The sequence below is a fragment of the Hyla sarda genome, chromosome 4 (assembly GCF_029499605.1).
Source record: "Hyla sarda isolate aHylSar1 chromosome 4, aHylSar1.hap1, whole genome shotgun sequence".
Lineage (NCBI taxonomy): Eukaryota > Metazoa > Chordata > Amphibia > Anura > Hylidae > Hyla > Hyla sarda.
This window is the reverse complement of record NC_079192.1, coordinates 395,267,312-395,283,345: the sequence shown is the minus strand read 5'-3', so window position 1 is coordinate 395,283,345 and position 16,034 is coordinate 395,267,312. Positions and strand designations below refer to the sequence as shown.

Sequence of the window (16,034 nt, the reverse complement as noted above, 5' to 3'; positions counted from 1 at the left end):
CAAATCTGTTTGACTTTCTGGCACCTGTTGATTAAAAAAAAAAAAAATTAAATAAAATGTTTTTCGCCGGAGTACCCCTTTAACCCGTTATATTGTTTGGTTTGTCTGACAGGCTGACTTGTCTATGACCATTACACTGGAATGTTCACTGTCAAGCACAGTGTTTCCCAACCAGGGTGCCTCCAGCTGTTGCAAAGCTACAACTCCCAGGATGCCCGGACAGCCATCGGCTGTCCGGGCATCCTGGGAGTTGTAGTTTTGCAACAGCTGGAGGCGCCCTGGCTGGGAAACCCTGGTCTACTATGCTCAGTCCGTTATAGCATATCCTGGCATGCATGATCCAGGCCTACACTTCCAGTTTCAGGGTACGTTCAGACTGGCGGATTTACAGCTCGTATTTTCTGCGCATCCGCCGCTGAAGGACCTCTGTATGCTGCCTGTACATGTGCTTGCTCGGAGCGGCAGGCAGACACAGTGGGATGTGCGAGTCGCTGCGCGCATGCGCAGTATACTCTCACATCGCGGTAGCTCTCCCCTAGCTCACAGAGCAGGGGGAGCAGCCACGTTGTGTGCGAGTACACCGCGCATGCGCGGCGACTCGCCCATCTCGTCAGTGTGCCTGCACGTAGCAGCGTATTGCCGCTCCGAGCAGGCACATGTAAAGGCAGCATACAGAGGTCCTTCAGCGGCGGATCCGCAGTGAAATACGCGCTGTAAATCCGCTCGTCTGAACGTACCCTTAGGCTGCATTCACACCACATTTTGCAATACAGTTCCCGTATCAGGTTTTTGGATGAAAAACTGATTCCTCAAAACTGGACTAAACTGTATCAAAACGTGTGTACAAATTTTAACCCGTTTGTAAAATGATGTCCGGTTGCATCCGTTCTTTTAAGAAAGAAAAAAAACATATACGTTTTTAACTTTTCACTCCATTATGAATAAAGTTTCACTTGTTTGATTTACATTTTTAAGGAAAAAAACTGTGCAAAGTCAAAAACCGTATGGTGCAAACCGGATGGAACCGTACGCACATACGGTTCCCATTGACTACCATTTAAAAAAAAACAAAAAAAACGTATATGGTTTCCATACGGTTTTTCACCCGCACCAAAAAACCGTGGTGGTATGCTACGGTTTTGGGTACGGGGAAAAAAAACTGACAAAACCGTACAGGATGCAAAACGGACACAACCTGATGCATCATTTGGCATACGGTTTTCAATGGAGAGTCAATGCATACGGTTTTCCAATACGGTTCCGTACGGTTTTCAAATTGAAAACGTATACGGGAACTGTATGGCTAAATCGTGGTGTGAACGCAGCCTTACTGGTCACTTATGCCCGACGGTCCGTGTAATCCACTGTTGAGATGTAATAAAGTCTTCATATCATGCTGAAAATATATATATATATTTTTGATCAATCCGTGTGCACGTTGTCTCATTTATCTAGTTTGTTCTTCCGTAGAAGAAAGCGAAAAAAGTGAAACTTTTTTTGCGCTCTGTCTTTTTTAAACTTCTGACCGACCAATAGCAGAGATAGGTGGGGTGGCTCCCCCGCCATCTCACTCCTATCACTTCAGGGTGGAATTGCCGCAAATCTCCTGTATGAATTGACAAAGGGGGGTGGGGGGGGAGCTCAGGAGCCCCCCCAGGCATTGGCACGGAATGCTTTCTGAACGATTTCATCAGGCATCCCGTTCCCTTCACCGCCCGGTTACCAGTGGTGAACAGAAACGCTGATGGCGTACAGGTACGCCCTTGGTCCTAGACAGGTTAATGTTTTAATCAAACACCACTCCCAGAATTCTGCAAGTGAAGCTTTAAAGTGGCGGCTGCTGCCAAAATCCGTTTTCTCCTTCTTTATTTCTCCTGGATGAAGATGTACAGGTTACTGTGTTATTTCTCCTGTACATCCCTCCTGACATGATTTTCTCTTGAAGCTGCTGTGCAATGAACGCTGACATGAAGACCTCTGTACAAACTCTGTGAATCTCTGCTTCCCTGTATGAACCCCGTGCATCTCTGCTTCCCTGTATGAACCCCGTGCATCTCTGCTTCCCTGTATGGACCCCGTGCATCTCTGCTTCCCTGTATGAACCCCGTGCATCTCTGCTTCCCTGTATGAACCCCGTGCATCTCTGCTTCCCTGTATGAACCCCGTGCATCTCTGCTTCCCTGTATGGACCCCGTGCATCTCTGCTTCCCTGTATGGACCCCGTGCATCTCTGCTTCCCTGTATGAACCCCGTGCATCTCTGCTTCCCTGTATGAACCCCGTGCATCTCTGCTTCCCTGTATGAACCCCGTGCATCTCTGCTTCCCTGTATGGACCCCGTGCATCTCTGCTTCCCTGTATGGACCCCGTGCATCTCTGCTTCCCTGTATGAACCCCGTGCATCTCTGCTTCCCTGTATGAACCCCGTGCATCTCTGCTTCCCTGTATGGACCCCGTGCATCTCTGCTTCCCTGTATGAACCCCGTGCATCTCTGCTTCCCTGTATGAACCCCGTGCATCTCTGCTTCCCTGTATGAACCCCGTGCATTTCTACGTCCCTCTATGAACGCTGACATATAAATGCACAGGGTTCATACAGTGATGTTCATGTCCTGTACAAACCCCATTCATTTCTATGTCCTCTTTATGTGGCTAATGAACACTCCATGAAAAAGCAGAAACCAGCCCGTGCAGTTCGTCCACCCCCTTGCAGCCCGAGAAAACCTGCATTATACACAGCACACTAATACATATATATACAGCGTTATACACAGCGTCATACACAGCGAACATATATATATACACAGCACACTAATATATATATATATATATATATATATATATACACATATAGCGTTATACACAACACACTAATATATATATATACAGCGTTATACACAGCACACTAATATACAGTGACCCCCCCGACCTACGATAGCCCCGACATATGATCAAACCGACATACGATGGCCTCTCAGAGGCCATTGCATGTTGATGTCAGCATCGACATACGATGCTTTTTATGTCCGGGCCATCGCATTAAGTGCTATCCGGCAGCACTAAATGCTTAAGCTGCTGCCGGATAGCAGCTTAATGTTCCCCGTGTGGTGCGGTGAGTATTACTTACACCTCCACGATGCTCCGGGGTGCCCTCCGGGTCCAGCGCTGGTCTTCCGGTGACTTCTTGGCCCTCTCCGATGACGTCAATACGCTGCTGCGTGTGTCATACAATAGGAATGGCGTACGCAGCGGCGTAATGATGTCGCTACGCAGGCCCAGTAAGACCTTGCGGAAGACAGCAGAGGACCGGAGAAGACAGCAGAGGACCGGAGAAGACAGAAGAGGACCAGAGAAGACCAGGAGAGCCCAGCGGAGGCCCGGGATCACCATCGGGAGCAGTGGGGACACCATCTCGAGCGGCGGGGACAGGTGAGTACAGCTTCCTATACTTTACATTGCACGAATCCCTCAACATACGATGGATTTGACAAACGATGGCTCATTTAGAAGTTGCGGACCTTGCATTAAACTTGTAGTCTCTGAATTTAAGGAGTGATGTGCAGATCCGTCCGGATTTAGGGAAAATATTGGGTCCGGTGATGCTGCAGTGTGCTTAGGGGATGACACACTCTATAATTTAGATCATTCAGCCGTTGCCGCAAGGCTCAGGCTTAAATCACTGTGATTATTGCGATATAGGTTTTCTCTCATCAAGAGCCAGGAGAAAGAGAGCGATAAGTCGGCCGCCGCTCCCTTATATGGGCAGGGGGTGTGGCGATTCTGATTGGTCCGAACGTCTGCCATTCACCAGTACATGGTGTGATGGGATTACTGACGTAAGAGGGCCTCCAAAGGTCCTTAAGCTAAAACCATAGAGTTCACCTTGTAACATGACCCGCAGGTCCTGCAACGCTAATTGAAACAGGTAATTAACCATTTATATACAGAAATAATACTATATACATTATTCTATGGACAAATTAGAAATCTATATACTATAATAGAGCCGACTAGGGGCGGACTGACTAACAGAGATTACTAAGTCCTAGGGACTCTGGCTACAGGGACCCATAGATAAATAAGTACCGTATGAAATGCGGTACTGGGACACCACATATATATATATATATATATATATATATATATACACAGCATTAGACACAGCACACTTATATATATATATATATATATATATATATATATGTTATACAAAGCACACTAATATAATCAGCCCTGTTTGGGATACACTGGCATACACACACAAAAGGGACTACAACTCCCAGCATGTGTCATTCAGGAGTGTTCAGTCAGTGGTATAACACCAGCATGCTGCCTCTGTAGTCTCCTAGGAGTTGTAGTTCACCAACACCTATATTGTATCTTAATAGTCTCCTGGGGGTTGTAGTTCACCAACACCTCTATTGTCTTAGTAGTCTCCTGGGAGTTGTAGTCCACCAACACCTCTATTGTATCTCTGTAGTCTCCTGGGAGTTGTAGTTCACCAACACCTCTATTGTATCTTAGTCTCCTGGGAGTTGTAGTTCACCACACCTCTATTGTATCTTAGTAGTCTCCTGGGGGTTGTAGTTCACCAACACCTCTATTGTCTTAGTAGTCTCCTGGGAGTTGTAGTTCACCAACACCTCTATTGTATCTCAGTAGTCTCCTGGGGGTTGTAGTTCACCACACCTCTATTGTATCTCTGTAGTCTCCTGGGAGTTGTAGTTCACCAACACCTACATTGTATCTTAGTTGTCTCCTGGGAGTTGTAGTTCACCAACACCTCTATTGTATCTTAGTAGTCTCCTGGGGGTTGTAGTTCACCAAGACCTCTATTGTACCTTAGTAGTCTCCTGGGGGTTGTAGTTCATCAACACCTCTATTGTATCAGTATTCTCCTGGGAGTTGTAGTTCACCAACACCTATATTGTATCTCAGTAGTCTCCTGGGGGTTGTAGTTCACCAACACCTCTATTGTATCAGTATTCTCCTGGGAGTTGTAGTTCACCAACACCTCTATTGTATCTCAGTAGTCTCCTGGGGGTTGTAGTTCACCACGACTCTATTGTATCTCTGTAGTCTCCTGGGAGTTGTAGTTCACCAATACCTCTATTGTATCTCAGTAGTCTCCTGGGAGTTGTAGTTCACCAACACCTCTATTGTATCTCAGTAGTCTCCTGGGGGTTGTAGTTCACCAACACCTCTGTTGTATCTCTGTAGTCTCCTGGGGGTTGTAGTTCATACACAAGTGTTTCCCAACCAGGGTGCCTCCAGATGTTGCAAAACTACTACTCCCAGCATTCCCTGGTTGGGAAACCCTGGCATACACACATAACAGAGACTACAACTCCCAGCATGTGTCATTCAGGAGCCCCCCCTCACACATAGAAATCCTCAGCCCCGTGCAGTGCAGTCTGTCCTCCTCACACATCATTATGGAGGTGAGGAGCTGTGCACGTCCTCTCTCCCCTCTGAGATGTCCTTAGGGGGCGTGGCTTAATCCCCCCTGCTGTGTCTTCTTGTAGAGAGGGGGGGTGTGAAATGAGATTTCTGAACCTAAGGGGCGTGGCTTAATCATCTCCTGCAGACGTGCGATCTCGGCCTCTGCCCTCGCTCCTCCCTCGCTATAGCTTCGGAAAACTTCGGAGAGTGAAGGGCAGGAGCGAAAGAGCTGAGGGGAGGAGCGGTTCGGTTTTTGCATGGGTTCGGAAATCTCTCCTCCCATGTGACGCGTGGCTCCGCCTCCAAAACTCACTGCACACATAGGGCTGCCGCCGGAAAGCCTTGTGTGTATATGGTGAGCGAGGGATACGCAGCGTATTTCCGGCTGCTGCAGATTTTGCGCAGATTTTTCTGCTGTTTGTTGCCCGTAGCAACCGGTCAGAGCTCAGATTTCATATATGAATGAGCTCTGGTAAACAGAAAGCAGAGCTGTTATTGGTTGCTATGGGCAACAAAGAGAATCTTACTATAAACAATAAAGCGCCACAAACCTCCCCTGTGTTAGGCCTCATTCACACTATTAATATCTCCGGATGGAGATTCTTTCTGGAATAAGCACCAGCAAAACTGGTCGGGGCTTGGACCCCTTGGAAATGCGCCGTCTCAATTGACGGCAATGCCCTGCAGAGCGGATTCTGCCAAAAGAACGACCATTTTCATTCTTTCGGTGGAGTCTGGGGTCTGGAATTTCCGAGGGGGCACGACAGCCGTTTCTGCTGGCAGAATTTTTGGGTGATTTTTTTTTTTTTGGCTAAATTGCGCCAAATTTACTATTAAAGCGCACAGCCTTAATGGGTTACTCCACTCCCCAGCATCTGGAACATTGAGTTTCGAACACTGGGTGCGAGCTTCCGTGTTCACGCCTGCCCCCTCTGGACGTCACGCTCTGCCCCCTCAGTGAAAGTCTATGGGAAGGGGGCCGTCGCGTCCCCTTCCCACAGACTTTCATTGAGGGGGCGGGGCGTGACGTGATGTCACAAGGGGGCGGGTGTGAACACGGAAGCTCGCACCCAGTGTTTGAAACTCAATGTTCCGGACGCTGGGGAGCGGAGTCACCCTTTAATAAATATTGCTCCTTTTGAATTTTAGCCCAGATTTCGTTGCCTCCTGCCACAATGGAAAGGTTGGTCTGAAATGGAATGACTTTGCGTCATTTTTTTGGGGCCTGATGCCACTTTTTTGCGCCCTTTTGATAAAAGGCGCACATAATAAATATCGTCCACTGCATCTTAAATGGCGCACCACTGGATTTCACAGCCTTTTGAGAACAAGCATAAAATAAAAAGGCGCAAAAAAAAAAAAAAGATGCATGCAACACGATGCAAACACACACTAGTGAATGTCCCCCTTACTGTTTATGCCACACAGTAAATGCAGTAAAGAAAAAATATACCCTTTGAGGGGCATTTATCAAAACTGAACTTGCTTTTAAATCAGTTTAGATAAAAAAAAAAGTTGCGGGCAAAGTGACGTCCGTGCGCCAAATTTATCAAATGGTGCACGGACGTTGATGAATGCTGCTGAACTGCTTTGTTTAAATATCGCAGAGGCAGGCCCTATGACAATTGTATTAAAAGACGTACGGACCTTAAAGGGGTACTCCGGGGAAAAACTTTTTTTTTTTAAATCAACTGGTGCCAGAACGTTAAACAGATTTGTAAATTACTTCTATTAAAAAATCTTAATCCTTCCTTTTCTTTTTGAAACACAGAGTTGTCTGCTGACATCATGAGCACAGTGCTCTCTGCTGACATCTCTGTCCATTTTAGGAACTGTCCAGAACAGCATATGCTTGCTATGGGGATTTCCTTTTACGCTGGCAGTTCCTAAAATGGACAGAGATGTCAGCAGAGAGCACTGTGCTCGTGATGTCAGCAGAGAGCTCTGTGTTTCAAACGGAAAAGAATTTCCACTGTAGTATTCAGCAGCTAATAAGCACAGGAAGGATTAAGATTTTTTTAATAGAAGTAATTTACAAATCTGTTTAACTTTCTGGCACCAGTTGATTTAAAAAAAAAAAGTTTTTCACCGGAGTACCCCTTTAATACAATTGCCGCGTGGAGTGATATAGGGCAGGGTTGAATTGCCCTGTGATTTCCTCTGGTCCGTGCGACTTTTCTGTGACTTTTCTGCAGAAAAGTCGCACATGATAAATGACTGACCACTGCACAAAGTGATCTAATAAATCAGATCACTACGTGGTCATGAAAATTAAACAGTGTAAATGAAATGGTGCAGGAAAAGTCACATGGGACCTGTCTGCGACTTTTCCTGGGACAAATTTAGAGAGAAAAAAAAAGTATAAAATTGATAAATTCCCCTCAATGTGAGAATTGTGTTTTTTAATGACTTTACAACCCAGAGAACATAAAGCGACCAAAGACTCCAATCTACCCCTAAAATGGTGCCTATAAAATATGTAGATCATGGCGCCAAAAAAAAAAAACAGCCCTTCGGCTGTCCAGGCATTCTGGGAGTTGTAGTTTTGCAACAGCCGGAGGCACCCTGGTTGGGAAACACTGTTGCATATGAACATGGCCTCAAGCAGGGTTCCAGCTGTTGCAAAACTTTAGTTCAGGGCATGATGGGAGTTGTAGTTGTGCAACGACTGGTGAGCCACAGGTTGATGAACACTACCTTAAAGTATCTGAATGTGTATATATATATATATATATATATATATATATATATATATATATATATATATATATATATATTGGAGCTAGACAGCTAGTGGTAAAAATGCATACAGATATAGATAGATAGATATGAGATAGATAGATATATATGAGATAGATAGATAGATAGATAGATAGATAGATATGAGAGAGATAGATAGATATGAGATAAATAGGTAGATATGAGATAGATAGATATGAGATAGATAGATATGAGATAGATAGATAGATATGGCAGATAGACATGATAGATATGAGATATGTAGATATGACAGATAGACATGATAGATATGAGATATATAGATATGACAGATAGACATGATAGAAATGAGATATATAGATATTACAGATAGACATGATAGAAATGAGATATATAGATATTACAGATAGACATGATAGATATGAGATATATAGATATTACAGATAGACATGATAGATATGAGATATATAGATATGACAGATAGACATGATAGATATGAGATATATAGATATGACAGATAGACATGATAGATATGAGATATATAGATATGACAGATAGACATGATAGATATGAGATATATAGATATGACAGATAGACATGATAGAAATGAGATATATAAATATTACAGATAGACATGATAGACATGATAGATATGAGATATATAGATATGACAGATAGACATGATAGATATGAGATATATAGATATTACAGATAGACATGATAGATATGAGATATATAGATATTACAGATAGACATGATAGATATGAGATATATAGATATTACAGATAGACATGATAGACATGAGATATATAGATATTACAGATAGACATGATAGATATGAGATATATAGATATGACAGATAGACATGATAGATATGAGATATATAGATATTACAGATAGACATGATAGATATGAGATATATAGATATTACAGATAGACATGATAGACATGAGATATATAGATATTACAGATAGACATGATAGATATGAGATATATAGATATTACAGATAGACATGATAGATATGAGATATATAGATATGACAGATAGACATGATATTTATACACTATCTAAATATATCTACAATATAGGAGGTGCCGCAGCAGTACCGTAGCTGTGGTGACTGCACATTTCCACCACTAGGTGGAGCCTTTGCGCCGTGTCAAAGTTGTAACTCCTCCAAAACGCGTCCGTCGCGGCTTCCGTACTTTGCGCAGGCTCGTGGGATCTCGGGCAAAGATGGCGGTCATTATCCTCTGCAGGGCGGCCGGTGCCCGGGCAATGTCACGTAAGTCATACGGGTGGAAGAGACACACGGCCGTCCTCATGTACATTCCGCAGCGTAAACGCTCCTTTCTGTAGGACTACAAGTCCCAGCAGGTTTCCAGGTGTCCGCTAGAGCTTGTGACAGGTCACGACTGTTTGTCCTGGTTAAAGTGCATTGCTGGGACTTCTAGTTCTAACCCAGCTGACCGTTCCAGGTTCACTTCCTGATAACCCCATAGTATGTCACGTGATCAGGTTTGCACTCAAGTTGCTGGAAGGTTCTGCATTAGGGAATTTGCGCCCCCTTTTTTTCGTATGTTTTTTTCCAGCAGATGTAACTTTTTTACTTTGTCATTGACTAAGCCGAATGCTTTTTTTTCTTTTCTTGTCTTTTCGGTATGAGTTGTACTTTTTAGTGTCCCCCTTTAAAATTTACCATTTAAAGGGGTACTCCCCTGGAAAACATTTTTTTATTTTAATCGACTGGTTCCAGAAAGTTAAACAGATTTGTAAATTACTTCTATTTAAAAATCTTAATCCTTCCAGTACTTATCAGCTGCTGTATGCTACACAGGAAGTTCTTTTCTTTTTGAATTTCCTTTCTGCCTGACCACAGTGCTCTCTGCTGACACCTCTGTCCATTTTAGGAACTGTCCAGAGAAGGAGCAAATCCCCATAGCAAACCTCTCCTGCTCTGAACAGTTCCTAAAATGGACTGAGGTGTCAGCAGAGAGCACTGTGGTCAGACAGAAAGGAAATTCAAAAAGAAAAGAACTTCCTCTGTAGTATTCAGCAGCTAATAAGTACTGGAAGGATTGGGATTTTTTTAATAGAAGTAATTTACAAATCTGTTTAACTTTCTGACACCAGTTGATTTAAAAGAAAATGTTTTCCAGTGGAGTACCCCTTTAATGCAGTGCTCCCCTGCCTGCAAACTACTACAGCCATTGTGTCCTGACAGCCTTCGACATGATGATGGGAGTTGTCGTTTTTGATACTGCTGTATTGTGAAACAAAAAATGTTTTAAATATATACATATATGTATAACTTGACCTGACGTTTGTTCTAGTGAGGAAGGGGTTAAAGAGTACGGTCACTTACATATAGTTGACTTACACACGTAGCCGAGTCACATTGTACATTACTTTATCATTTTACAGCCTGTATTATATTCCAGAGCCGCATTTAGAGGGGTATTCCAGGAAAAAACTTTATATATATATATATATATATATATATATATATATATATATATATATATTAGGGATGTAAGAAAAAATCGATTCTCGCGATAATCGCGATTTTTCATTTGCCGATACAGAATCGATTCAAAATATTTTTGAATCGATTCTTTTAGGGATGTGGAATTTTTAATAAAACGCACTTTATCTTACCTGCCAACGAGCCCCCGGAGCTCCGGTACAGGTGTTCGGTCCCCGGGCTGTATTCTTCTTACTTCCTGTTAGTCCGGCACGTCACACGGAGCTTCAGCCTATCACTGGCCGCAGCGATGTCCCGCCTCCGCTGGTGATAGGCTGAAGCTCCATGTGACGTGCCGGGCTAACAGGAAGTAAGAAGAATACAGCCCGGGGACCGAACGCCTGTACCGGAGCTCCGGGGGCTCGTTGGCAGGTAAGATAAAGTGCGTTTTATTTTATTTTGCAGCCCGGACGGGATAACATGAGAAAAGTGAGCACCGGAGTACTAGATCGCCACTGTCAAAGCTGACAGCGGCATCTATTGGGATCTATGAATGCTCCCAGGTGGGCGATATATCGCGATGTATCGTCACCTAGACGGTATCGCGATATATCGGGATATATCGAATCGCCACACTGGTATCGCGATTCGAATCGAATCGCCAAATTCTTGGCGATTCACACCCCCTAATATATATATATATATATATATATATATATATATATATATATATATATATATATATATATATATATAACTGGCTCCAGAAAGTGAAACAGATTTGTAAATTACTTCTATTAAAAATCTTAATCCTTACAGTACTTATGAGCTTCTGAAGTTGAGTTGTTCTTTTCTGTCTAAGTCCTCTCTGATGACACGTGTCTCGGGAAACGCCCAGTTTAGAAGCAAATCCCCATAGCAAACCTCTTCTAAACTGGGCGTTTCCCGAGACAGGTGTCATCAGAGAGCACTTAGACAGAAAAGAACAACCTTAACTTCAGAAGCTCATAAGTACTGAAAGGATTAAGATTTTTTAATAGAAGTAATTTACAAATCTGTTTAACTTTCTGGAGCCAGTTGATTATATAAAAAAAAAAAGTTTTTTCCTGGATAACCCCTTTAAAGACTTCAGAGCTGAAATCTCCCAGAATTCCCTGCACTGATTATTTACATATTGGGAAATGGATTGTGTACATCGGTGGCTTCCCAACTGTGGACCTCCAGCTGTTGCAAAACTACAACTCCCAGCATGCCTTGACAGCCAACGGCTGTCCAGGCATGCTGGGAATTGTAGTTTTGCAACAGCCAAAGGAGCCATCCCTGCCCTAAAGGGTTTCTCCTGTTGATGCCCTGTGGGGGGGGGTATTGGGCTGCATGATTTATTGCAAAAATAATCGGATTGTGGTAGATATGCAACTTGCGATTACTGAGATAATGTGCCCTCAAAATCCGGCAAATATTATATTGCATTTGAATTTCAATGACACCCCGGCCTCAGACCCTGCGCCCGTCAAACTTTATTTATTTATTTTTTTGTTTCTTTAAAGGGGTTATCCAGGAAAAAACTTTTGTATATACAGTATATATGTGTCAACTGGCTCCAGAAAATTAAGCAGATTTGTAAATTACTTCTATAAAAAAAAATCTTAATCCTTTCAGTACTTATGAGCTGCTGAAGTTGAGTTGTTCTTTTCTTTCTAAGTGCTCTCTGATGACACGTGTCTCGGGAACTATCCAGAGTAGAAGCAAATCCCCATAGCAAACCTCTTCTACTCTGTGCAGTTCCCGAGACAGACAGAGATGTCAGCAGAGAGCACTGTTGTCGGACAGAAAAGAACAACTTAACTTCAGCAGCTGATAATTATTGGAAGGATTAAGATTATTTTTTTTTTTTATAGAAATAATTTACAAATCTGTTTAACTTTCTGGTGCCAGTTGAGATATATATATATATATATATATATATATATATATATATATATATATATAATTTTTTTCTTAAAATTCCCCTTTTAAGTTTGACGGCTGTCATTTTGACGTGGCGCAATGGGCATTCCCCTTTGATAGGTGGAAGAATACAACTTTAGATTTATAAACCTACTCCATTTTGTTTGGGACACAGACAAACTCAGCACTGCTCCCTGGCAGGGAGTTTGTCTCTGTCCCGGCTGCAGTCTGAGATATAGGACTCCAGAATGAGTCTGAAATCTATAAAAAATAAATAAATAAAAAGGACTGGTAGGGAGACCTCTAGTGGTCATTTTTTCAAAGTGGAAAATTAAATAGAAAGAAGCATATTTTTTTAATAACATGCAATTGTAAAGTTATTCTGCATACATTAATCTATAATATATCAAAAGTTTTTTGGATGAAAGGTCCCCTTTAAATTTTTCCGAAGATTCCCATTTACAGTTATCCAGTTTGTTGCCGTCCCTGTCATGTCTGGAACTCTGTCCTTACATATATTATGATTATGTCCCTTTTTATATCTCTTCTGTCTTTTTTCCCTTTGTCTTAGGGTCACAGATCCCGTCGCTGGCCGCCTCCGTTCCCGTGGCGTTGCAGCAGAGGAGCACACATCATGCTGTCATCTCCCATGGGAAGCCTGGGCGCTCCGCTGTCAGCGGGGTGGTGGCCACAGTGTTTGGCGCTTCCGGATTCCTGGGGCGATATGTTGTCAACAGGCTAGGTACAGTCCTCTGTGTGTCACTACCCTCATGTATCCACAAGGGGGCACTGTTTGCCTTTCTTATAGCAGAATCTAATGGCCTGATTTAGTTTTCTTATTACTAATTGCAAACATATTAAAGGAAAACTGTCACATGATCACTCCCGCACTAACCACAGGTACTGACGGGTAGTGCGGGGGGCGCTGATTCCTATGATCCCTACCTTGCCCGGATCCGTGCGGCCTTTCGCCCCCAATCTTAGTTTTTCTATATATGCAAATGTGTCTGTAACTGGCACGGGCGGGGGTTTTAGGAGCCTAGTGGCAATGTGACATCAGCGCCACCCGCTTATGAATATTCATCCCCCTCCCTCCGGCTCGCTCTCTCCCCGCCACTCCTAACTGGTCTTCACTGCGCATGCGGTGGGAAGAGCTGGAGGGAGGGGGGGATGAATATTCATAAGCGGGTGGCACTGACATCACAGTGCCACTAGGCTCCTAAAACCCCGCCCGTGCCAGTTACAGACACATTTGCATATATAGAAAAACTAAGATTGCGTGCCAAAGGCCGCACGGATCCGGGCAAGGTAGGGATCATAGGAATCAGCGCCCCCCGCACTACCCGTCAGTACCTGTGGTTAGTGCGGGAGTGATCATGTGACAGTTTTCCTTTAATGGTCTATTCACACGTACAGTATTCTGCGCCGATTTCAATGTAAACGGAATCACTGAACACAGCTTGAAATCCTGCACGTCAAATCTGCGCAGAATACTGTACGTGTGAATAGACCATAAAGGGGTATTCCGGCTTTATACATCTTATCACCTATCCAAAAGACAGGGGACAAGATGTATGATCGCAGGGTCCCGCTGCTGGGGACCCCCGTGATCTCAGTGCCGCCCTCTCCATTCTGTGCCGAGCGCTGACTCCGAGACATTACGTCCCGGACACGCCCCCTCCCATAGACATGAATGGAGGGGGCGTGGCCGTGATGCCACGTCTCAGTCTTGGAGGCAGCGCCTGGAACAGAATGCTGGAGGCTGCACCGAGATCTTGGGGGTCCCCAGCAGCGGGACCCCTGCGATCATACATCTTGTCCCCTTTCCTTTGGATAGGGGATAAGATTTATAAAGCCAGAATACCCCTAAGTTGTGAGAAATTTAAAGGGGTTTTCTAGGATTAAAAATAACATGGCAGCTTCCGGGGGTAGGACTACATCTGTCCATGGGCTGCGTCTGGTATTGCACATTAACAACCACACACAACCTATTTCTAGTTATCTCCAGGAAAGCTTATTGACAGCCAATACAGCCACCGTGACCGTTCTCTCAGAGGTTTGTACCCACCTTTGCTTGATTCGGGATTCTGAGGCAGCCATATTGATTGTTATCCAATTTTCCTATTAAGGGCCTATTCACACGTACAGTACAGGATTTGAAGCTGTGCTCAATCATATAGTTTACATTGAAATCTGCAGCATCAAATCTAATATGCTCAGGATACTGTACAAGTGAATTGACCCTTAACTGAAGCCATATTGGTTGTCAACTGGTCTAAATTGTTACATATCAGATCGGTTGGGGGCTGATTTGGCATTCCCGACTATCAGCTGACTAAAAGAGCAGCAGTTCTTGTCCAAGCGCATGCAGCCCCCTTTAAAGGGATACTCCACTGGAATACATTTTTATTTTAAATCAACTGGTGCCAGAAAGTTAAACAGATTTGTAAATTACTTCTGTTTAAAAATCTTAATCCTTCCAGTACTTATCTGCTGCTGTATGGTCCACAGGAAGTTCTTTTGTTTTTTCATTTCCTTTCTGTCTGACCACAGTGTTCTCTGCTGACACCTCTGTCCGTGTCAGGAACTGTGCAGAGCAGGATAGGTTTGCTATGGAGATTTGCTTGTACTCTGGACAGTCGCTAAAATGGACAGAGGTGTCTGCAGAGAGCACTGGGGTCAGACAGAAAGGAAATTCAAAAAGAAAAAAACTTCCTCTGGAACATACAGCAGCTGATAAGTACTGGAAGGATTAAATGGGCACTGTCAGATATAAAAACTTTTGATATGTTGTAAAGCATGCAAAACCAATATGTTTTGCAATTTCTTTCATTAAAAAATCCAGTATTTCATACTGGAAAATCCAGTAAAAAAACTGCCTCCTGTCATACATACCAGTCTGGCTGTGTCCACTCGTCATCACCTACGTCATGGACACACTTCATGATTGACAGGTCTGCAGATCTAAAGCTGCTGTGATCGGCTCCTCACTGTCTGTGTTTACTTCACAGTCTCCTGTGTGAGGAGAAGGGGGGCGGGGCGGGAGTACACTGCTGCCTGTGAGCAGATGATGAAATAAGCTGGTGGCGGAAGATGGGGACTGAATGGAGGATTTTTTGTTTAACCCCTTAACGACCGAGGACGTAAATGTACGTCCTGGTGTTGCGGTATTTAGCGATGCTCGGATCATGTGCGGCTGGTCCCGGCTGCTGATAGCAGCCAGGGACCCACCGGTAATGGCAAACATCCGAGATCGCCTGGATGTCTGCCATTAACCCCTCAGATGTTGTGATCAATACAGATCACTGCATCTGCAGGAATGCATCAAGAAATATGGATGATCGGATCGCCCGCAGCGCTGCCGCAGTGATCAGATCATCCAGAACGGCGCACGGAGGTCCCCTCACCTGCCTCCGACGCCTTCAACGAGTCTTCTGCTCTGGTCTGAGATCGAGGAAACCAG

At 43.9% G+C, this 16,034-nt stretch overlaps 1 protein-coding gene across 1 annotated transcript in view; it reads left to right on the top strand.

Moving 5' to 3' along the window:
- The first annotated feature begins 9,288 nt into the window (after positions 1–9,288).
- NDUFA9 (NADH:ubiquinone oxidoreductase subunit A9) overlaps positions 9,289–16,034 on the top strand; it is a 35,932-nt gene continuing 29,186 nt past the window's right edge. The window contains exons 1-2 of the mRNA XM_056517230.1: positions 9,289–9,445; positions 13,143–13,313. Of these exons, the coding sequence (XP_056373205.1) occupies positions 9,397–9,445; positions 13,143–13,313 (220 nt within the window). The 5' untranslated portion in view covers positions 9,289–9,396. The remainder of the gene's footprint in view (positions 9,446–13,142; positions 13,314–16,034) is intronic.